The sequence below is a fragment of the Carassius auratus genome, unplaced genomic scaffold (genome assembly GCF_003368295.1).
Source record: "Carassius auratus strain Wakin unplaced genomic scaffold, ASM336829v1 scaf_tig00000876, whole genome shotgun sequence".
Taxonomy (NCBI): Eukaryota; Metazoa; Chordata; class Actinopteri; order Cypriniformes; family Cyprinidae; genus Carassius; species Carassius auratus.
In genome coordinates this window covers 244,106-267,565 of record NW_020523328.1, presented here as the reverse complement: position 1 = coordinate 267,565, position 23,460 = coordinate 244,106, and the positions used below count along the sequence as shown (strand labels likewise).

Below are 23,460 nucleotides of genomic sequence, written 5' to 3'. Positions count from 1 at the left end.
TAACGTTAGTTTAAATTGAGTCAAAACAGAAACAATCTGCAGTAGAATTGGTTGTAAAAAGGAAAAACCAAAAAACAATATCGGTTGGGGGTCTGTCATGTATTCTTAAAAAAAAATTCACAAATGACTTGAAGGCATTAAAGTAATGACAAAACATCGAGGTTCCTCGTGACATTTAACCAATATGTGTCTTCCCATAATTCCCCCACCCGGAAACAGCGCAGAGTGTGATGAAGCGCGGAAGTGTCGAGGGGGAATTCCTCCACAGTCAGTACCTGTTCGAGCTTTTCTGGACATTTTTATTTAATTCACTTTATCAAACTCGATTCTGACTTTCCAGCTGGGCGAGGCTGAAGATGTTTGCCGACCTTAGCGTCTGTGGTTGACTGTAAACCGGGCCGTGTTTCCTGGGCTGAAGACCGACAGACAGTGATCTGTGTTAGCGCAGATAGTTAAACACCGTGAACGGCTTAAAAAGGTATTAATTACCTTCTTATTACATCCTCCTATCTATTTATCACGTAATCGATGTATGTCTAAGGACTTTGACTCGTGTTAGAGTGTGGTTTTGAATGTTTTAGGGTTATAAATGCGCTGATGCTATCATGCTAGTCGTGTCGTTAGCTCTGTCGGAAACCGGTAAACACAACACTGAATCTTGTTTTTCAGACGTGAGAAGCTGTTTAAAATAAACGTGTCTATAAGAAATACATATCAGCACAATATTATATTTTACACCGTGACTGAAGTGTGTGTTTGTCTTTGGATTCAACACCGCACCGAGAAACAGTAAACGATTTTCTGAAGGGAAAAGGATCGTAAAACGGAATGAAAAACTGTTAAAAACTGTCGGAGAGATTATTTCATTTCAGCTGTAACGTTAGCGATTTTAAGGACAGGAATGTCGATGAATCGCCCCATTTAGCTCTTATTGTAAAGTGAAACTGTAGTAAAACCCTCAACTCATAGTCATGTGAGATTTTAAAATGACACAATTTATAATAAAATATAATCCAGCACTGAAAATAATAATAATAATAATGTTAAAACAAGAAATCAGTTAATCTTTATTGGTAAGGATTTACTGTTTGTTAACATAAGTTAATTAGGCTACATCAGTTAACTCACTAAAGAAAATGTATTACTTTAGAATTGATTAATCTTACTTAATATTAAATTCAGCATTTAGTAAAAAAAGCTCGAAAGCTGTGTATGTTAATATTATTTAAAATAGACTTTATTGATTACATAATTAAACGCACTTAATAAAGGCTCATAGTATGCTGCAGCAAGCGTTATAAACATATTCAATGTTTATAACAACTGTAAAATTCCTTGAGTTTTCGAGCTCCAGATGCTGATTATTGGCTGATCTTCTCTCTCAAGATCATGGTCCAGCCGCAGCCTTCAGGTGGTTGTACTCTCCAGTGGGAGCTGACAGGAGAGGAGACTGTGGGTGCCAGGGGTCAAGGGTCACTGATGGGGTCTATGGGGGTCCCTCCTGATTTAGCTGGAAATGAAGTGGTCCATAGACTCATAACAGATAATCATCAGCTACGAGGTGAGACTTGAGAGATTGCCTATGCCAGATTCATTGTCCATTGAAAACACTGAACTGCATAAACAACTCTAAACATTTCACAGAGGCGCTGAAGCGAAGCAATGATGCCCTCAAAGAAAGATGTGAAGAGATGGAGGGGTGGCAGAGGAGGTCAAGAGAGGAGCGCGAGTTCTTGAGCTGTAGATTTCGTGAGGCCAGAGCTTTAGTGCAGCGACTGGCACAGGAAAACCAGAGCCTGCTAGGACAGCTCAACCACAGCATCAGTCAACCAGGGAGTCCAAGTGATGGCATCTCTAAAGAGACTGGAAATCAAGGCCAGGACCAAGAGCTGAAGTGCACTAATGTAGAGAAGAATGTCCTTGTGGACTCACCAGAAGTAGGTTCTTTTGTAAAGCTTCTGGAACTTGCATAAAGTTGTCAGTTCATTGAATAAAAACTTCCCTTTATTGTTTCATTACGCAGGTATTAAATGAAGCTGTACTGACAGACCGAGCTGAAGGAAAAGCTGGCAGACACACAATGCCTCAGAGTTTGGTAATTAACCTTAAATATTAATATGTGAAATGTCTGTACAATAGAGCTTTATCAGCATTGAGTGTTAACCTCTTTTGACTTCTTTTGGGTCTTGTGTTTTATCCTCCTGGTACACTGTGTTCAAGTACAATCCAAGCATGGCTAAAGATCAAGTTCAAGTATTTGTGTCGTCATCTTTACAAATCTTTTTCACTTCAGCCTGCTGAGGGCTCTAATGATTTTCTGAAACTGCTGAAAAGCCACAAAGAAAAGCTGGAGGAAGGGATGAGGGCTCTGAGGAGGAGGAATGAGGAGCTGGAGAAGGAGAAGACGGAGAATGAGAAAGAGAGAGAAAATCTCCTCGCCACTGTAGAGCAGTTACGCTCCAAACTCAATCAGGTAGAGCGTTTATGATCCATTCGTTTATTGATATAATTAGACATATCATATGGGTAGTTCACAAATAAAATGTCCAACACCTTTTCACTTTGATCATTTTTTCAAGTTTTTTTTTTAGGTTTTATTTAAATGACTCTACAGTGTAATAGACTTCCACGTAGTTGCTTAATTAATACAAGACAATAATAACTGCATTTCTAAAATTATACTAATTATTATTAATATCAATTTTCTAAATTATGTACACTACTGTTTGGGGTCAGTAAGATTTATTTAATGTTTTATGTTCACCAAGGCTGTGTTTATTTAATCAAATATACAGTAAAAACAATAATACGATTGCAATTTAAAATGATCATTGCTTGAGTATTTGGTGTCACATGACTATTCAGAAATGTTTTTATCATGCTGATTTGGTGTTCAAGAAATATAACTTGATATTATCCATAGTTGTGCTGTTTTCTATTTTGAGATTTGTTTTGAGATTCTTTAAATAGAAATGTCAAAATGGTATTAATATATCGATCTAACTTCTGATAACTGATCAATCCTCTGTTTCTCAGAATGGTGGTGTTACTGAAGAGTCAGTCCAGCAGGCATGTGCTCTCACCGTTCCTGCAGAAAGGTACTCTCAGATGTTCAGTTTACACTGCTCTCTCTCCCTGCAGGCTGATCCTCCCTCAACTCTGCATGCTTGGATTGTATTGTAATAAATCTCAAAGTGCTTCACTTCCTTTCTTTTAATGTGAATGGTTTGGAATCTCTCTTTTCTGTCTTCTGCTTTGATCCATGTGTTTGCTTAGCTCTCACTTTGCTAAACTAACTGAGCAGTTCCAGGCTACACAAGGCAGGTGAGGGGAACTACATCTCACTGTGTGCGTGTCCCTCCCCTCATTGTTGTTGAAAGAACATTGTGTCTGTGGCTGCAATGAGACTGATGCACTAGCATTTCTCATTTAGACTACTGTTCAGAAGTTTAAATAAAGAAGTCAATGCTTTTATTCAGCAAGGACCCATTCAATTGTTTAAAAGTGGCGGTAAAGACATTTATAATATTACAGAAAATTGTATGGACTTTCTATAAATGAATTAACTGTAAATGAATGAATAAAAATGTAAGAGAAAAGTTTCAACTTCTTTCCCCACAAAATGCACAAAGCTTTTTCTTGTGCATCAGATTAAGAATCATGTAAGACTTAAGATTGGAAATGATGGCTTCTGAAAATTCAGGTTTTCCATCACAGAAATATATCTTCAAATAGAAAATTTGGTAATATGTCACAATATTGTGGTTTATGTTTTTGATCAAATAAATGCAGCCGTGTTGAGCATAAGAGACACCTTTAAACACATTAAAACTTTTTACTGAACCAAAACTTTTGAACAATAGTTTGTATTTTTATTATTTTATTAATAGATTTTAGAAATAAAAATGTAATGTACAAGATTTATTTTTATTGGAGTTAGACTGAATAATAATGAATGCAGCGAACAAGTTCCTAGCATACACACAAATCTCATTGTTGGCCAGAATTTGCATCTAGGCAAATTATAGGCAAGTATATTAAAGAAGCTAAAATACAAGATTTAATATTTTTGTGGCTCTTTATTTCTTTTTATTTGATGATTTGATCAGATGTAGAAGATGCACTGATAATAAGGAATGAATTGGTGTGTTCGGTGGTGAACTGCAGTAAGATGGAGGGTTAATCCTGTCTGTGATGTAGGTACAGGGAGCTCCAGGAGAAGCTGGACTGTCTTCAGAAGAGCTCTGTTCAGAGAGACAGAAATGAGGCTCTACTCAAACAGAAGGAGAAAGACTTTGTTCAGGTACATAAACCCAGACACAACATCTGATTCTGTATGAAAAAGCCATTTCTTTCTATGCCGAGCTGTGGCAGCATTTGCAGGAGTTAGGGATGAGTGATCATCTTTGTGTTTGTAGCTGACAAAGGATAGTGAAGCTCTGAGGGCTCAGGTCACATCCCTTCTCGGTGAATTGAATGAACGACAAAATTGGCTGGAGAAAAGTGAAGCAGAGAAAAGAATTTTGGAGGATAAGTGAGTGCATCTCTTGGTCCTTGTGTTTGTGTATGAGATTTGGCAGCTGTGTGTACAAACCTGTTTGATCTGCCAGGTTGGGCAAGAAGACCGAACGCCTGCAGACTTTAGAGAAAGACATGGAGCAGCAGAAGAAGCAGCACAGTGTGACAGTGGACAATCTTTTACTGCAGACGCAGAACCTAGAGACTGCACTGAAGAACGAGAGGCTCGTGATAGTGGAGGAGAGGTGGGTTTAGCTGGATGGAGAACCCTGTGACAAACCCAGCTTCCTTTTTCATTATGGTTGTAACAGTAATCCACGATTCCTGTTGCTCTTCCTCATCTAGGAGGAAGCTGGCCCAGCTCCAACATGCCTACACATGTTTGTTTCAGGATTATGACAAAAAACTGAAAAGTGAAAAGCAAGCCAATCACAGGGTAGGTAGCTGCTGTATGTGATTATTATTTGTTTTATCCATTTTTTGTTTTGTTTATTAAAACAAAATTTTAAACATTTTCATCATAGTTTTATTTGATTTTAGATTTTGCTTTGTTTCTATTTCAGTTTTAGTTTTATTGATTACAGTACTTTAGCTTATTTCATTTCAGTTAGATGACAGGGCAACATTTATATTTTTTTATCTACGATTTAGTTATTAAAGATTGTTCTGATATCAAAAGTGATTTGTAATAGTCATAGTTTTATGTAACACTAACCACTGATATTGTGCAACCAACATACAAAAAAACATAATAGTAAATTTATATCAATAAAACCCATGTGAACCGCCTCCTGATTGTGTGTTAAAGTCAATAAGCCTATATAAACATTTATAAATATTTCATGATATTTGTAATAAATACTTAATAAATAATTGTTTTCAATATTTTGAACTGGATTTATAAACTACATTTTAAAATATTTTTTCTCTTCTTTATAGTGGACATGCTATTAGTCATTGACCCAAGTCTTAATTTAAATGCTACAAAACTAGAAAACTGACTGTTTGATGTCTGTGGTTGGCACTTTTGAAAATAGGTCAGTGCATGGTTCACTATAAATGTGTTAACGGAAAGCATACATGTGGTAATTTTCATTTCAGAGTGGAGAGGCAGATACTCTTGCTAACAGGTTAGCTGAGGCTGAGAAAGCTCTGGCCCTGAAACAGGATCTCATCGATAAACTCAAGGAGGAAACGGAGCAGCTGAGAGCTGCATTAGAGACTATACCAGTGCTGAACGCTCAGGTGACTATAACACCTGCACACTTATGTTACAGTGCTCTGCTCATTTACTTTGCCTGCTAATAATACATGTTCAGCATACATGCTGCATGTAATAACACAAACACAATTGCACATTTTATTTTTGCAGGCAGAGATCTATAAAATGGACTTCCTGGCTGAGAGGGAAGCCAGAGAGAAACTCAATCAAAAGAAGGAAGAGTTGCAGGAGGAGCTGAGCAAGGCAATAGCTGAGATAGACAGACTTAAGCAAGAAGGAACCTCGAGGTAGGAAAAGAGATGGACAAAGTGACCACTATATGATGTGTTACTGAACTTTATTAGGGAGTTTTTTTTTTTTTTTCATTTGAGTGATATCGGTCAAATTGGATGTCCAATTGCTAATTTCCTTTATTTTTAAATTTAGATGTCATATTCTATCATATAATGTTATTTATTCAATTAGAGTTGATCCGTAATCTGTATGGACCAGGTCCCATTGTTTGGCATGTGATTGCAGATTAACCGCAGACTTGAACCACCATATAATGAAAGCTTAGAATTTGCAAGTATTTTTAAGTCTTTCCAAAGTCAAACCATTCAAGTGCAAAAAGATGCAAAAGAGAGTATTAAAACACCAAATTCTCTTTCACACCTTGAAAAAACTTATTCGATACATCAATTAAAAACTGTAATATTTTTTACACTATATTTGATGTCTAAATTACTTTTTAAAGTAATGTTTTTTAATTTATTAATTTTTTAAACCAAAAAGTAGCTTTTAATTATTATAATATTCATATTAGTAATGTCATTTGAACATTTTAAATGAATCAGATGGTATGCCAGAGAATTGATTTAATTGAAATTAAATTGAAATGAATTGCACTGAATGAAGATATATGAATATTTGCTTATAAAAGCCTCCAAATGTCTAAGAGTAACAAGTGAAAGTTGTTTCTTCGCAGAGCTCGCATTGAAGAGATGCAACAGAGACATTTGGAGGACTACAGGCCTCGTCCACACCCAGTTCCTCCAGCCGGTAAAACCCTTCAGAGTCTGCATCAGCAAAAGCTTGCACTTACTTTCCTTGGTTTTTAAGATAATTGTTGTTAGTTTCATTGACTACATGGCAAATGCAACTGTTATGTCTTATCGCATATTATATTAATCTTTACCGAAATGTCTGCTTTTGAAGCACCTTTCCCAGGAGCGGCCATGTTTAACCCTGCCCAACCTCCATCTGCACGCAGAAGAGACGAAGATCACGATGGACTGCCTGATTATTGCTGTCCCAAATGTATGTACAAGGCTCCAGACATGGACACCCTGCAGATTCACGTCATGGACTGTATCCAGTGAGAGGAAGAGATGTTCGGGTGATCTATTGACACCTGAGTGAACTATAATAACAGCAAAATAAATAAAATCAAGAAGTGAAAATCAAAACCATGCTAGAAACAAGAACACAAGACCCATCTAAGGACTTTGAACATTTAATCCTGCTGCAGATTCACTTGAAGTAGACAGATAGCAAATGTTTTGATCATGTGGCTATATCAGCCATGTTTCTGTACACTTAGTGTGTGTGTATCTATTTACAAAAAAAGCTTATCTGTACAGCCGTTCTGTGACGGCGTAGTGTAATGTACTGCACGAGTGAATGTTTGCGTCTGCTTTATGTCTGCACACATCTGACAATGACAACGATTCCTGTATACCTGTGGTATTTGTTTCTCTGGATGTACGCCACTCTTTAGGAGGATTTATGGCCGCCTATGTTAATATTGTGTATGATCAGCCAAAGTGAAAATGAAAAAAAAACAAGAACTTTGTACAGACTATTGTTATGGAGAGATTTAAAGAAATAAAAGTATGAATCTATATACTTTTTCCTTCGTCAAGCACATACTGTGTGTGAGCAACAGAAGACTTTGTGTACTTACAAATCACTAACATTTAGGAAAAACTTTAAAGCAGGAGTTGCTGAATAAGACATTAGTCAAGATTTTACAAAAGTAATTATTTTATTATAGCCAATAGAGTTTTTTTTTTCTTAAATTTTGGATATTTAACGGTCAATTTTATTTGTCTAACGCTTTTTACTGTACAAATTATTTCAAAGCAACTTTACAGAAAATGTATGTTTCTATAATATTAAGAAGTAGCTTATCAGTGATGACTCAGTTTATGTACGTATGGCATAAATGTGTGGAAAAATCAATCAAAGACGTAGTCGGACAACAAACACTATTAACAGCAATTATCATAATGCAATCAAACTTATAGCAATATTTGTAAGTTCTGTATGTTGTTTCAGGGTTAGCATCATCTGAGGTCCTCTGAGGGGTTGGCATCTCTTCTCGGGTGTTCTGGATCCAGAATGGAATTTAATAGGAGATTATTTGTCATCCAGTCTTTTAAATTTTTAACACACTGTTATCTTAGATAATTTAGAAGTTTAATCTTGTCTCGTTGAGATATATAGTTGAGTATCATCAGCATAACAGTAGAAACTAATCCCGTATTTTCTAATAATATTACCAAGGGGCAACATGTATAATGAAAATAGAAGGGGACCTAGGACGGATCCTTGTGGCACTGATAAAAGAAATGACTCCCCATTTAAATAAACAAAATGGTTGTGATCGGACAGGTATGATCTAAACCATCTTAGAGCCTGTCCTTGAATACCTGTTTAGTTTTGTAATCGATCTATGATTATGTCATGATCTATGGTGTCGAACGCAGCACTAAGACCAAGTAAAACTAGTAGTGAGATGCAGCCTTGATCTGACGCAAGAAGCAAGTCATCTGTCCACAAGGTAATCTTAAAAAATAACTTAAAAACTAAACTGTAATCTTTAGCAAATCTCAAAATAGTCATTTTATCCATATTTTTTTTTTTTTTTTTGACCAAAGAGTAATAATTTTTATATTATAATATTAATATTAGCACTGTCAATTAAAATTTTCAGTTGAATTATAAATTAAATCCTATTTAATCACACATAAAAATGCTGTTTGGCTAGTAACTTTGGAAAACCACTAGCAAAAAAGTTAACGTCAAGCACTGTATGTATATATATATATAGTGTTGAGGGGTTCGATTCCCCGGGAACACATGATATGTAAAAATAGCCTGAATGCACTGTAAGTCCCTTTGGATAAAAGCGTCTGCTAAATGCATTAATTTAATTTAATATATTGAAAATATATAGATAGATACATGTCAATAATTCAACAACACATAGTACATTTAATAGTCCCCTTGACCAGTTGGTTAAAAGTATTAATAATGGGATGTGGAAAATCATGCAGATGTGCACCAGATCTACATCAGTGGTTCTCATGTTTTTTATATCAAGGCATCCCCATCACTTTTTATTTGGTTTAATATGGAAAAAACTTAATAGTAAGAACTATTTGTATGTAATTTTTTTGCATTTTATTTTTCTGCGATTATTTAGATGTATTCATAATAATAATAAGAACATCAATTATATTAACTAATCACTTCAGATCTGTGCAGTACCGGCGGCTTTCACCAGAGGCGCACTCGCTATCACACGCGTCACTCTTCCGTTGAGGTGACGTGTCTGTCTGCGTTTCATTGGGTGAAGACTAGCGCTGCTCTTTTTCTTCAGGTTTGAGTGAGTAGAGGTGGATTCAGCTGTCCTGGGATCAACATGATGCGATTTATAACAGCGATTTTGGCTCTTTGTCTGAGCCTTTGTGCAGGTAATTTTAAATTACCGTCCAATATACAACATTCATACGGCTTTCAATCTTTTCGCTTATTATCGTCAGGCAGGCTAACATCGAGATGTCTCAAGCTGCATTCAATTGGTTCCGCTTTATCATAGTCATCTATTACAAAGCTTTATAGTTAACTGTTATACACTGTAATGTGAGAGGTGTTTTCTCTCCTCAGCTGAGACTTGCACAGACCCAATCATCTCTCCGTCTTCATACACGACGACAGACGCGCTCATCTCCTCCGAGACCGTGTTCATCGTCGAGCTGAGTCTGGCGTGTGCTAACGGAGCTCAGGTCAGTGGACTAACGGTTACATGTATACACGCTTTATTATTACAGAAGTGTGAACTCACCACACCTGTGTTTTGTTTTTAGAGTGTTGCTCTTTATGCAGACGTTAATGGTAAGCAGTTTCCTGTGACCAGAGGCCAAGATGTTGGCAAATACCAGGTAAGGTTACAGAGGATTTCAAGGGAAAGTTACCCAAAAAAGAACATTTCGTCATAATTTTTTCCACATCCACTTGTTCAAATGGTGATAACAGTTGATGGTAGCTGTTGACTTGCGTAGTATATTTTTCCATAACAGTAACCAATAACTGTATGGGTACCAACATTGTGCAAAATTACTTTTTAAATTCATTCAGGTTTGGAATGGCTGTGAGTTAAATGATGACAGTATTTATTTCACTTTCTAGTGATGTTCTAACAAAGCCATACATCTAAGATTTTTCAGCATATGTGACGACACCGTTGTACTGATTTGTTTTTGTCCAGGTCTCATGGAGCGTTCCTCATAAGCAGGCCAGCTCAGGCACATATCAGGTCAAATTCTTTGACGAGGAGTCTTACAGTACTCTTAGGAAGGTTGGTAAATTTGAGGATTTTTTTTCTGGGGTAATTTCCCATAAATATAAAGTTTTATCATCATTTGCTCACCCACACGTCATTCCAAACCTACATGACTGACTTGCTTCTGTGAAGCATAAAAATATGATGTTATGAAAAATGCTTTAACTTAATAAGCGCCAATACAGTTTGGTTAAATGAGTACATGTTTGGGTGAGTAAATGAATTTTTTTTTCTAATTGATGGGACTATATATTCAACAGTGCTGATAAAAATGTTAATGCTTTCAGGCTCAGAGAAACAATGAAGATGTCGATGCCATCAAGCCTTTGTTCTCTGTCAATGTGGATCACAGGGTAAATATGCATATTAATCTTCATTGTCAACAAGCACCTTATCTGTGTAATGATTAGGGCTAAGAAAAACCTGTTAACATTTACAAAAATATACCTCCACATTGGATTGTGTTGCTACTAGTTGTGTATATTCTGTGCTTTTGTATGACTTGTTTCTGTATGTTTATTAATCTGTGTATTTATGAATTGCAGGGTGCATGGAGTGGTCCCTGGGTGTCCACTGAGGTCTTGGCTGCTCTGATTGGCATTTTGGTCTATTACTTGGCTTACAGCACCAAAAGTGCAATCCAGGCTTGAGAGGAGAAAAGTCAATTCTTCACCACACTGTTCAAACTGGTCTTGAGGCATTCCTTTTCCTGACATTTAATATGCAGATTTTAGTGCCATGGACTCCTGGCTAAAACACAAGACCGGTTTGTTGTAGAGCTTGGGGAAAAATATCAATATGGACATTAATTATAACACCCAAAGTTGGTGTTATGTACACTTTTTTTATTTTATTTTTTATGTTTTTTTTTATGTTTTTTTTTTTTTTTTTTTACAAACTCAAATTAAAGAAATAAAAATTTTCATTTGTGCTGTTAATATTAAACCATCATAGTCAAGTTCTCTTTTGTGAAGTATCCCAAATATCGATGAAATTCATTGACTATGGGAATAAACAATTTTCACAGTTTTCTTGACTCATAATTTTTTTTTTTTTTACAAAGTGGTTGTATAATTAAGCGCCTTACCCTATTAACATTGTGATATCACGTATTTACACACACACACACACACACACACATACTCATACTGTATATACAATTTGCATGAATATACAACCGTCTGATGCACCTTTATGGCAGTCCCACAATAGGCGGCGCTCACGATAGCAGACTATGCGATGCTTATTTTAGAGGGGGTTTAGTGTGACCAGTCAAATGAAAATCATCCTAGACGTAGTTAAATTTGGAGCGAGATTAATTTTCCTACACTTTCTCTGCCGGTGTTCTGACAGATGATGCGGTCTGAGTGTATTCTGGAAGTAATATTGTCTTTATGTCAGCGATTAATTCTCTTACTAGTGGCTTAAGGTGAGTCTCCGCTCCCCTCCGCAGGGTGAGATGGTTCAGTCCGCAAGCGCGCCGCGTCCACACTCGTTTTTATGACCAAGCGTGCAGATAAAACAGGCTCTCTTGATTCTGTCAGCCATTTATCCCGTCAAACGACTCGCCGTTGAGGACATCTAAATGAGGAGTAAATAAATTTACTCTAGCCATGTCAGTTTCTGAGACAGCGTCAGTGGACTCTGGCGGAGCGGGAGGGTATGGAGCCTTTTACCCGGCTGGATACCAGGCGCTGAACCCGGAGGAGCACGGCCTAGACCGCGGCTTCCGACTCACGGCCTTCTCCGATCTGAAGGGATGAGGGTGTAAAGTCCCGCAGGAGACTCTGCTCAAACTCCTGCAGGGACTAGAGCCGGACCGCCTGCCCGGAGAGGACGGCGGCTCGGGGGCGGGTGTTGGAGACGAGACCGCTGAATTCGGACTTGTTTCAGTTGCTCAGGGTCCTCGACTAGGTAAAGTATGACTGACCTGTCACAGTCACACCAGCGCTGTCAAACACCACGCGGATCCGTCAACCTCTCGTTCTGCTGAGTCGGATCTTTTTCATGAATCTGTTGAACAGTAAAAAAAAAAAAACGTAAACTGTGAGTTTACTTTTGCTGATAGAAAGTGCATTTGGAGTGAACCAGGAATTTGACTGATAGGACGAAAGTTAGATTAATTTTAATAGCCAAAAGCAACATTTGTATAAATAAAACCTACTGGAAGTAGATTTTGGACTTGATTAAATGATAGAATTTCCCAATAAGTGGTGAATTTAATAAAATAGTGACCAGAAAAGAAAAAAACATTAGTAAGAGAAGTAATATGTTGATTACTTGTGGTATTTATGTGATCTTAAAAAAATCACTGACTCGGTTTTGTGAACCTATTCATGAAAGCGATCTGTTCAAAAGAACCGACTCGCGGAAATGAGTCAGATTCCCCATAATTGCCAAATCGTCCCCTTGGTTCTATCTGCGTTCTGAGTAGTTTTGAGATATTGAGCTTTTTGTTTCCTGCATCAGTCCTTTTATATACGCTGATTAACCTGACTATAATAATATATGATTCTATTTTTATTACAGACTTTATTCAGCATGCAATATGTTATAATTTATTATGTATAAAACAGAACTACAAAGTACTACAATTGTTTTCATGTTATTCCTATATATATATATATATCTCGAAAAAAAAAACAGACCATCTGTGTTTGCAAAGCTTTTTGTTTAACCTTTGGCTTATCCTGTTAATTAAAAACTACTAGGAAGTATAACGCAATCATTTGAAAGAGATGTGAACTATGGACCCAGCCTATAAATTAATGCTTTCCACTGCAAAATGGATCATAAGTAATCCTACAACAATGCTTCATACTGTTGCCAACTGAATGGTTTCATAAGGATTTAAGTACCTATATTATATTATTAGTCAAAGCTTCTTTAAATATGCATGCACACTGTGCATGAAATTACAGAGGGTGTAAAATAATATCTCTGTTGGTTCTTATCTGCAGGGATTGGAATGGACTCTTGTGTGATCCCTCTGAGGCATGGAGGTCTTTCCCTGGTCCAAACCACAGACTTCTTTTATCCTTTAGTGGAGGATCCTTACATGATGGTGAGTAATCTCTATTAATATTTCGGAAATGTTAGCATGGAGCTTGCGAATAAGTGGGACTCTCATCCATTCTTTTATAGGGACGAATTGCTTGTGCAAATGTTCTGAGTGATCTGTACGCCATGGGCATCACTGAGTGTGACAACATGCTCATGCTTCTCAGCGTCAGTCAGAAGATGAATGAGAAGGTGAGCTCAAATTTTTTTATTTTTTACATTTTGTTAATAGGTTTTCTATGTATAGGTTTTAGCTGAGTGTGAAATGGTTAATTCTCTTTGTACTGTGCTGTTGTTCTCTCAGGAGAGAGATCAGGTGTTGCCTCTAATGATGAAGGGCTTCCGTGATGCAGCAGAGGAGGCTGGGACTTCAGTAACCGGGGGACAAACAGTCATCAATCCCTGGATCATCATCGGGGGCGTGGCTTCTGTGGTGTGCCAGCCCAATGATTTCATCATGTGAGTGTCTGTCTGCTTTCTCGTGAATCAAAGGACAGTGCCTGTACCAGTGTTGGGCAGTAACGCATTACTTAGTGCAGCGCGTGGGACAAGACTTGATAGGCAAGTGCAGAGACTCGTGTGTGTGCAGGATTCAGGAAAATAAAATGATTCACGGGACTCCAGTATAATAGAAATATCTTAAAATAAAATATCTGAAACAAATAAATTGTTATTAATCTATTGCACAAAAGCAACATGGACTAATATAAAATATGAACGATTAGCAGGTGCAAGAGTATGCAGAGTTTCTATTGAGGCTATAACGCAGCGTTGAGGAATGCTGTGCTGAAATGTGCATGCTCACGTTTCCTCTCATTATAACAAGAATTGTAGACATTATGAAATATTAAATATGCATTTATTTATTGTGTTATAACAGAGATTTGTGAGATTCTTTTAGAGATTATAAATGCAGTGCTCTTTACTTGCATTCTCCCAAACTATGCACGCAGGAGCCGCTTGCTTTAGTTAAAAATAACAGTGTTCTGTGAATGTTGATGCTTTAATAACAAATATTTATCGGGAGCGTGTATGCTGGGATTTAATATATTTCATATAGGAAAAAAAGTAATGTATGATAACTAATTACTTTGAAATAAAGTAATCAGAACAATAACGTGATTACTTTTAAACGAGTAATCAGTAATTTGATTACATTTTCAGATTAACTTGCCCAACACTGGTTGTACACTCGGTTCTAAAGGATTCAGATTTTTTCTTAATGGATATTTCCACAATTATCCAAGTGAATATCCATTGTGTGACACTTCTCGGTTTTAGATGTGTAAATGTTCACATGTATATGAATGTCTGCAGGCCTGACAGTGCTGTACCTGGAGATGTGTTAGTTCTGACTAAACCTCTGGGAACTCAAGTAGCAGTGAATGCCCATCAGTGGCTGGATATAGTGAGTACCGCTGTGTATTAGCATCAAATATGATGAATTTTCTTGTCTGTTTTTTCTCCCCTTTTTTGTAGACGTTATGAAGACATAACAACTCCAGATGTATCATTGTAATCTCATCTCATTTCTTTCTGTATCTGTTTACCTTTATGCTTAATTCATGAAGCCTGAGAAGTGGAACAAGATAAAGTTGGTGATATCCAGGGAGGAGGTGGAGCAAGCTTATCAGGAGGCTATGCTCAATATGGCCACCCTCAATCGCACTGGTATGTCACTGCATAGGCATTCTTAAATGTGGATTAATTTTACCAGTAGGGCCAATATTCAGTAAACACACAACCTAGTTTGGCAACTTTGTAGTGGGTCAAATGACCTATACGTTTACTTTTTTTAAATGGTGAGGGGAAAAAAGGAAAAAAATAAAATGTATATATTATTGGCTGTTTATCAATACTTATAAACCACATATTAATGCCTTTTCCTGCATGACCATATTTTAGATTCCCTTAATACACCCCATAAATTTAGCAACTGGCCTACCTTTTTAATTATTAATAAGCAGCAAATTAGAAGTTTGTTCAGGAAAAACTCTTAATAGTGAATGTGTTCCCTATTCTAAATTCTAAATCTAAATAGTTTTATATTGTTTTTAAATGTTACTTTTGTTTTCTTTCTATCTTCAGCTGCCGCCTTAATGCACAAATTTAATGCACACGCTGCCACAGACATCACAGGCTTCGGGATCATAGGTCACGCACGGAATCTCGCCCAGCAGCAGAAAAATGACGTTGCCTTTGTCATTCACAACCTTCCCATTATCTCCAAAATGGCCGCAATCAGTAAGGCTGGTGGCAACCTGTTTGGGCTTCTGCAGGGCACTTCCTCTGAAACATCAGGTGAGAGTCCCGGCTCAGTGCACAAACACAATTGTGAACCAATGATTGTCATAACTTTGAATTTAAACTGAAACCTGAAGTACCTTAACATAATCCGTTTTGGATCCTTTCTGTAGAAGTAAAGTTTGTCATTTCAAATATTTTAACAAAAAGCATTGCCAGACAACGTCAATGACATTCAGAAAACGTTAATAGAGAAAGATTTGTATCTTTTTGTTTTTAGTTTTATTATTAATAGTAATAAATGAAAGGTTATATAATGTACACTGAACAGCATAAATATATACAACTCCAGTCATTGGACAAACAATATTCATTCTCATATTTGATACATATTATACTCGAGGTCCCTCTTAATTCCTAAGTATTTCAGACTGTCCTGGTCTGTAGAGATTTCTCCAAACTCTTAGGTAGATAAAAATCTTTTTCCTGCTTCTCTCAGGTGGTCTGTTGATCTGCTTGCCACGGGAGCAGGCAGCCCGCTTTTGTGCCGAGATGAAATCTAGTCGTGTGGGTTTGTCGGGAGCTGTGGGGCAGGACGGAGGGGCGGGCGATGGGCAGCAGGCTTGGATCATTGGCATCGTGGAGAAGGGCAATCGCTGCGCCCGCATCATTGACAAACCTCGGATCATTGAGGTCCCGTACCGTGGCTCTGTGGTCAGCACACAGGAGGGGAGCAACAATAATGCCAGTCCTCCTGAGGTGCAGCTGACCTAACTCCACATAACAGACACAGAGTATGTGTGGTTACTCCTGCTGTCCATTTCCTCCCCCTGTTCAACCAAAGCGTTGAGAGCGACAGACCAAAAATACTTAGATTTACCTGGTGGGAGATGGAATGGACAACAAGAAAACTTATTTTCATCTCTCATTCTTTTAAACACACACACACACCTCCACTTTGTTTCCCTTTTTTGCAAATTGAGCTGTTTTTCAGCTGTTCTTTAAAGGAATGGTTCACCCAAACAGCAAGTTATTTAGCCTCATGTTGCGGAATAGATTTTCTATTCCGTATTTGTTTTATTTTCTAGCACACATAGCTAAACATTTTTACATCAACCTGAGGGGCAAGCCGACATCTCGCTTCTTAAAAAATGGATCAAAATAATACAGTTTCTGCATAAAACAAGAAAAAGTTTAAGGAAGCAGAACATCTTATCTTTTATGCTTCAATTAAAAGTTAAATGATATTTGTACTGGAATGAAAAAAAAAGTACTGTGTAAGAAAGTCACATTTTACTATCAGCAGACAGAATTTGTTCAAATTTGTGATCCATCAACTTTAGTAGCAGATCACTGAATGAGTGAGTAATTATGGTTATGAGGAAAAGTGCTCGAAATGATTGTTTCATGTCCCTCTGAAAAAATAACAACACATGGGTTTAGAATAACATGAATTTGAGTAAATAATAGAAAAAATGTAAATTTTGGGGTGAACTATTCCTTTCTCTAGAAAATGTTTTTTTTTTTTTTTTTGTAATTCTTTCTGCTTTACGAGGTGGTGGCTTTGGGACCTCACTAAAATGAAGCCAGGCTTACCAAGAAAACATTCCAGTGAGTTCCTGATCAATCAAACGCTTTGAATAGCAATGATCCTATAGTGACAATCAAAAGTCATCTGACAGAGGTGTCAAAGCTGAACACACTATCACACCAATGTATCATGGGGCCTGAATAATCATAATCATCTGTTTAATTGTGATATTTATTGGTACAATCAATATTGAATTTGTGTCAAAGATTTAAATCCAGTTATCCAAATTTCAAGTGTTTTTATTTTATGTGATGCTAATCTTGTACAGTCCACATAGGTCTGAATGTTCCACCTGTTTTAATAGGACATCCTTGTAACACTGACATATGCCTGGTAAAATTAGGTTAATGTTCTCTCTTGTGGTTCGTTTTCCTAAATAGAGTGACCTTACGCTGGTTAGACTGGTTCTTCATTCATTAGAATATGGGTAACGTGTGTCATGGTTTTAGGGGCAGCAGTTAATTCTGAATGATTGTGTTGAGACATATGGATGATGTGCATCGGAAACTCTCTTTCTTCTCTCTCATTCAATCTGTTGAGCAGAAGATAAGGTAGTCTGGTTCTCTCTTTTGTATTTGAGAAAGGGTTGAGCAGCTTTCTCTGGTCCAGCGGGTGAGCCCAGAATGCCTGTTGTGCCAATTGAATGGCTGGGACAGAACAGCAGTGTCCACAGTCCTCTTTATGACGCCTCTCTCTCTAAACCCAGCTCATGGGACGGGTGAGGTTGATGTTAAATAGGAAGGGATAAGCTGATCTGCCATGTTCATTCACTTGCCACTGGTTTTGTCATTGCAGTTTTCATCTGTAATAAACCTGTCACTTCTCTAAACTGGCTCTGTCATTCATTGCAGTCTCTGTCGTTGAGAGTCTACATGTGTTGCAGATGGTCGACCACAGTGTGTCAGAAGAGTGCAACATTGTGAGATGGAAGATGGTTTTTCTGGCTGCATTAACATCATGCTGCTTTAGTTTACCTCTTTTGAACCGTAATTTACATTTAATTTGAGTGTATGATAAACAATGCATTTTTCGAGGATATGGCAATTGGTGTCTGAGCAAAGGGAAAACTGAACACAGTGGTCATAAATGTGCACGATATGAAACTGATTTTTTTTTTTACTTCATCTTTTGCCAAAGGACAGATGTAGGCTGAAGCATTAATTCATTTTTATCAAAATAAGGAAGATTTGTCATATCACAAAGTTAATTGAACTTACAAGTTAAATATTTAGTACTGGAGAATACATTTGTTTTAGCCACTTCATGCACTCAGAAAACATTCGAAATCTACATATCTCCAAATACAGTATTGTTCAAAATAATAGCAGTACAATGTGACTAACCAGAATAATCAAGGTTTTTCGTATATTTTTTTATTGCTACGTGGCAAACAAGTTACCAGTAGGTTCAGTAGATTCTCAGAAAACAAATGAGACTCAGCATTCATGATATGCACGCTCTTAAGGCTGTGCAATTGGGCAATTAGTTGAATTAGTTGAAAGGGGTGTGTTCAAAAAAATAGCAGTGTGGCATTCAATCACTGAGGTCATCAATTTTGTGAAGAAACAGGTGTGAATCAGGTGGCCCCTATTTAAGGATGAAGCCAACACTTGTTGAACATGCATTTGAAAGCTGAGGAAAATGGGTCGTTCAAGACATTGTTCAGAAGAACAGCATACTTTGATTAAAAAGTTGATTAGAGAGGGGAAAACCTATAAAGAGGTGCAAAAAATGATAGGCTGTTCAGCTAAAATGATCTCCAATGCCTTAAAATGGAGAGCAAAACCAGAGAGACGTGGAAGAAAACGGAAGACAACCATCAAAATGGATAGAAGAACAACCAGAATGGCAAAGGCTCAGCCAATGATCACCTCCAGGATGATCAAAGACAGTCTGGAGTTACCTGTAAGTACTGTGACAGTTAGAAGACGTCTGTGTGAAGCTAATCTATTTTCAAGAATCCCCCGCAAAGTCCCTCTGTTAAAAAAAAAGGCATGTGCAGAAGAGGTTACAATTTGCCAAAGAACACATCAACTGGCCTAAAGAGAAATGGAGGAACATTTTGTGGACTGATGAGAGTAAAATTGTTCTTTTTGGGTCCAAGGGCCACAGGCAGTTTGTGAGACGACCCCCAAACTCTGAATTCAAGCCACAGTACACAGTGAAGACAGTGAAGCATGGAGGTGCAAGCATCATGATATGGGCATGTTTCTCCTACTATGGTGTTGGGCCTATTTATCGCATACCAGGGATCATGGATCAGTTTGCATATGTTAAAATACTTGAAGAGGTCATGTTGCCCTATGCTGAAGAGGACATGCCCTTGAAATGGTTGTTTCAACAAGACAATGACCCAAAACACACTAGTAAACGGGCAAAGTCTTGGTTCCAAACCAACAAAATTAATGTTATGGAGTGGCCAGCCCAATCTCCAGACCTTAATCCAATTGAGAACTTGTGGGGTGATATCAAAAATGCTGTTTCTGAAGCAAAACCAAGAAATGTGAATGAATTGTGGGATGTTGTTAAAGAATCATGGAGTGGAATAACAGCTGAGAGGTGCCACAAGTTGGTTGACTCCATGCCACACAGATGTCAAGCAGTTTTAAAAAACTGTGGTCATACAACTAAATATTAGTTTAGTGATTCACAGGATTGCTAAATCCCAGAAAAAAAAAATGTTTGTACAAAATAGTTTTGAGTTTGTACAGTCAAAGGTAGACACTGCTATTTTTTTGAACACACTCCTTTCAACTAATTGCCCAATTGCACAGCCTTAAGAGCATGCATATCATGAATGCTGGGTCTCGTTTGTTTTCTGAGAATCTACTGAACCTACTGGTAACTTGTTTGCCACGTAGCAATAAAAAATATACTAAAAACCTTGATTATTCTGGTTAGTCACATTGTACTGCTATTATTTTGAACAATACTGTATCTAGCAATTCAAGTTTCTATTAAATTCTTTTGGTAGTTTCTACAATATATTTAGTAGTAGCTTGATGAGGGGACATTATTTTCATTTTGGCATCTCTCCCTCAGAATAATAAGAGACCGTTTGCTCAAGTATGTGTATCAGCGCAATATGAGAATATATAGGACTTTGTGCAGGCGGAATTCTTCCATCTCAACACTGTCCTTGTTTTTTTACCTTTAGGTTTTGTCCTTTCTTCTTGTTCTCCTTTTCCACTCTCCTTGCCTGAATCTGCATTTAGACCAATATAGATCATCATCTGACTTTTTATTGACCTAAAACATTTTGTTTACCAGCTCTTCTCCCTCCATCATCTGGTTTGTTTTTGATTAGTAGAGGAAGAGATTGATAATTGTGCATATTATTTTTTTCCTTCTCACTCTCCGCAACCCCCTCTTTCTCTTTCATAGTGTTCTTTCTGGGCAGGTGCGGAGTCTGATCTCAGCGAGGAAATAGTTTAACAACTTTGCCTGACATTGCCTGACACCATGCCCAGTCTAAACCTGTTCAGCAGAACCCTTGGTGGACAGGTTGTGCGCTGTGCATTAATGCTCATCGTACAGATCAGTGTGTGTTTTGTGTTAAATACCACATAAACGTCGTCACTGATTATGTTTTTATGTGTTGATTAGGGCTGGTATATTGATTTAGTTGAATCCATGCCATTGCTGCTAAATCTTAAAAGCCACACATCAAAACCAATATAATTTTACCAGAGTTGAATTAGCAGTTTTATAAAAACGTAGTGTGTAGCCTACTACAAAATAATGGCAAGAAACATCTTACAGTTGGACGTGAAAAACAACAACGCAACAATTGTTGAGAATACAGCAGGGGCTAAGAATGCTGCACTGGTTTTCTCACATAATCAACGGTGCTCTTTGGATAGTTCGAGGTCACTGTCAACTAGAATGATGAATTACTCCAAGACACTCGTAGTAACAATAAAAGCCTTTAGCTGACTGGGCTAAATCATTAACTAGTTACAAAGGTAGATTTACGCGTTCTGGCTTCAAAGCCTTCTTCAGGATATAAATTTATTATGACTTTAAATTTATATCTCTTAATTTTGACTTTTTAATCTCTTATTTCTGACTTTATCTCCTATTTATTATAGCATTCTAATGAGCTGGTCTTATGAATAGTTCATATTTTCAGGTTACCAGTTCAATGCTGAGCTGCATAAATTTAAATGTTTTAATATTTTGAATATATGTATATATAAATCATTAGCAGAAAGATTGGGTCTTATTTCAGCAAAGTGTACTTTACATCTGCTATGCAAATTAATTAACTCGAATCAAAATGTGTACCCAGTCATGGATATAGAGATCAGTGTTCTTGTTTGCAGTGAAAATTTGATTTAAGTGTGTGAGCTGGCAATCTGTTGCACAAGCAGTAACAGTATGTCATATGAGCTTGAGCAAAGTGGGATAACAGTGGTTTGTTAGTTCGGTATGGAGAGCACAAGCCCCAAAGACGGCCTCTGGTGTAAGTGTGCTTTTGCAACTAATCTCCAAAAATACCTTTTGCAGCTGTTCTCAGATCTCTGATTCTAGACATGAAGGGTGGTGGAACAGTCTAAAAGATGAACCTTTTTTTTGTCTTGTCCTGAAGGAAAAGCGAGATGGCAGGCTGATATATATAAACTGACGATATTAACTATTCAGCAAGGATGCATTAAATTGTTGAAAAATGACAGTTAAAGACATTTATGTTACAGAAGATTATTATATTTCACATTAATGCTGTTCCTTTTAACTTACCATGAATCAAAAAAAAAACCAAAAAAATATCCACAAAAATTTTAAGCAGCCTAACTTGATAACTACTAACTACTTGATAATAATAAGAAATACTTCTTGAGCAGCAAATCAGCATATTAGAATTATTTCTGAAGGATCATGTGATACTGAAGAGTAGAGTAATGATGCTGAAAATTCATCTTTGCATCACAGGAATGTATTACATTACATTAGTAATTTTGAAATGTATTATAGAAACAGTTATTTTAAATTGTAATGATATTCATGTTTTACTGTATTTTGATAAAATAAATGCAGCTTTTATGATGCGCATAAGGGACTTCTTAAAAAAAAAAAAAAAAAAATCTAACTGACCCCAAACTCTTTTATATATATAATTTTTTTTTATATAATATGTATATCTATCACACTGTATGTAGCACTACACTGTATTCAGAAAACAGTAAGCTAGTATTCCATTCCAGACACCACAGGTTTGAATAACTGGTGAACAGGGTTTAATACACATGTAAAACTGTTGTCTTTTCTTTCTAAATGTCCTCTGATGGTGATGATCAGTAGTCAGATGGATTTAAATTGGTAAATGTTTCCTTAAAACACAGAAGCATCTCCTTCTACAGTCAAGCTGCAGTGTGGTTCTCTTTTGAGATGCAGAGATGCCTGACATGTTTTTGGATCGATTTAAAGATGATGGGAGGTTTCTTTGCATAAAGGAAAGAGACAGGTACATGTGACCACCTCTCTTGACCCTAGACATGGCACCCGTCTTCCTGTCATCTCCCGTGAGGTAGAGCACACCAGCCAGCAGAAGCAGAGTAAACCAAAAGCAAATCCATAAGCAGTCAGTTTCTTCTGTCCTCCCTGCACTGGAAATCCATATCTAATGCATTCAGTTTTTGAGCTCTTCCAACAACATAGAGCCATCGGCATGCCACAAAATATCCGGGATAAGGAACAGTAGAAGCTGATATATGAGACAGGGGAAGTCTTATTCTCTTTAGTTGATTCTCATTAAAAAAAAAATGCATATACTGTATGTAATCATCCACATTTTCTGGCTAGATATAAGGTTTTAAGGATAAAAGTACCTTAAGGATCAAGACTCAAAAACTTTATTTCCTCTTCATTATCCGGGGAGATCAATAATATGAACTCAGTTTATGTGAGCGATATGAACCCATTTGCTGAGACTCGACTTATTCAAGTGAGTTGTGCACATTCTTCCTTACAAATGTAGCTGTTCATTGAAAAATGGTGATCTTGAGGTGAAAAACATTTTCTGTAGTTTATGTATTTCCTATGTTTACTTTATCAAGAAAATAAGAAGGACCAAAATAAAGAACTACAAAGAGTAAATTGATATAAAAAATAATTTATTACAACATTGATCGTATTTTAGGTACTGCACATCTTGTCAATTAAATGTGCTAAATAATAGTATGATTATCCATCATTATGCATTGAGTATAACAAAAA

The 23,460-nt window shown here is 37.0% G+C and overlaps 2 protein-coding genes and 1 pseudogene across 2 annotated transcripts; all 3 read left to right on the top strand.

The window, feature by feature from the left end:
* The first annotated feature begins 202 nt into the window (after window positions 1–202).
* On the top strand, window positions 203–7,623 carry LOC113069111 (NF-kappa-B essential modulator-like). The gene is made up of 14 exons (XM_026242092.1): window positions 203–478; window positions 1,387–1,561; window positions 1,645–1,937; window positions 2,024–2,095; window positions 2,294–2,473; window positions 3,037–3,098; window positions 4,201–4,303; window positions 4,419–4,534; window positions 4,611–4,763; window positions 4,864–4,954; window positions 5,620–5,763; window positions 5,891–6,027; window positions 6,708–6,781; window positions 6,938–7,623. The coding sequence occupies exons 2-14, from the start codon at window positions 1,390–1,392 to the stop codon at window positions 7,099–7,101; spliced, it is 1,761 nt and encodes a 586-aa protein (XP_026097877.1). The 5' UTR covers window positions 203–478; window positions 1,387–1,389; the 3' UTR covers window positions 7,102–7,623.
* A 1,695-nt stretch (window positions 7,624–9,318) lies between these two features.
* LOC113069110 (translocon-associated protein subunit delta-like) lies at window positions 9,319–11,222 on the top strand. The gene is made up of 6 exons (XM_026242091.1): window positions 9,319–9,480; window positions 9,674–9,792; window positions 9,874–9,948; window positions 10,275–10,364; window positions 10,637–10,702; window positions 10,895–11,222. The coding sequence occupies exons 1-6, from the start codon at window positions 9,429–9,431 to the stop codon at window positions 10,997–10,999; spliced, it is 507 nt and encodes a 168-aa protein (XP_026097876.1). The 5' UTR covers window positions 9,319–9,428; the 3' UTR covers window positions 11,000–11,222.
* Window positions 11,223–11,720: 498 nt separating this feature from the next.
* On the top strand, window positions 11,721–18,073 carry LOC113069109 (selenide, water dikinase 1-like; annotated as a pseudogene).
* Window positions 18,074–23,460: the final 5,387 nt, after the last annotated feature.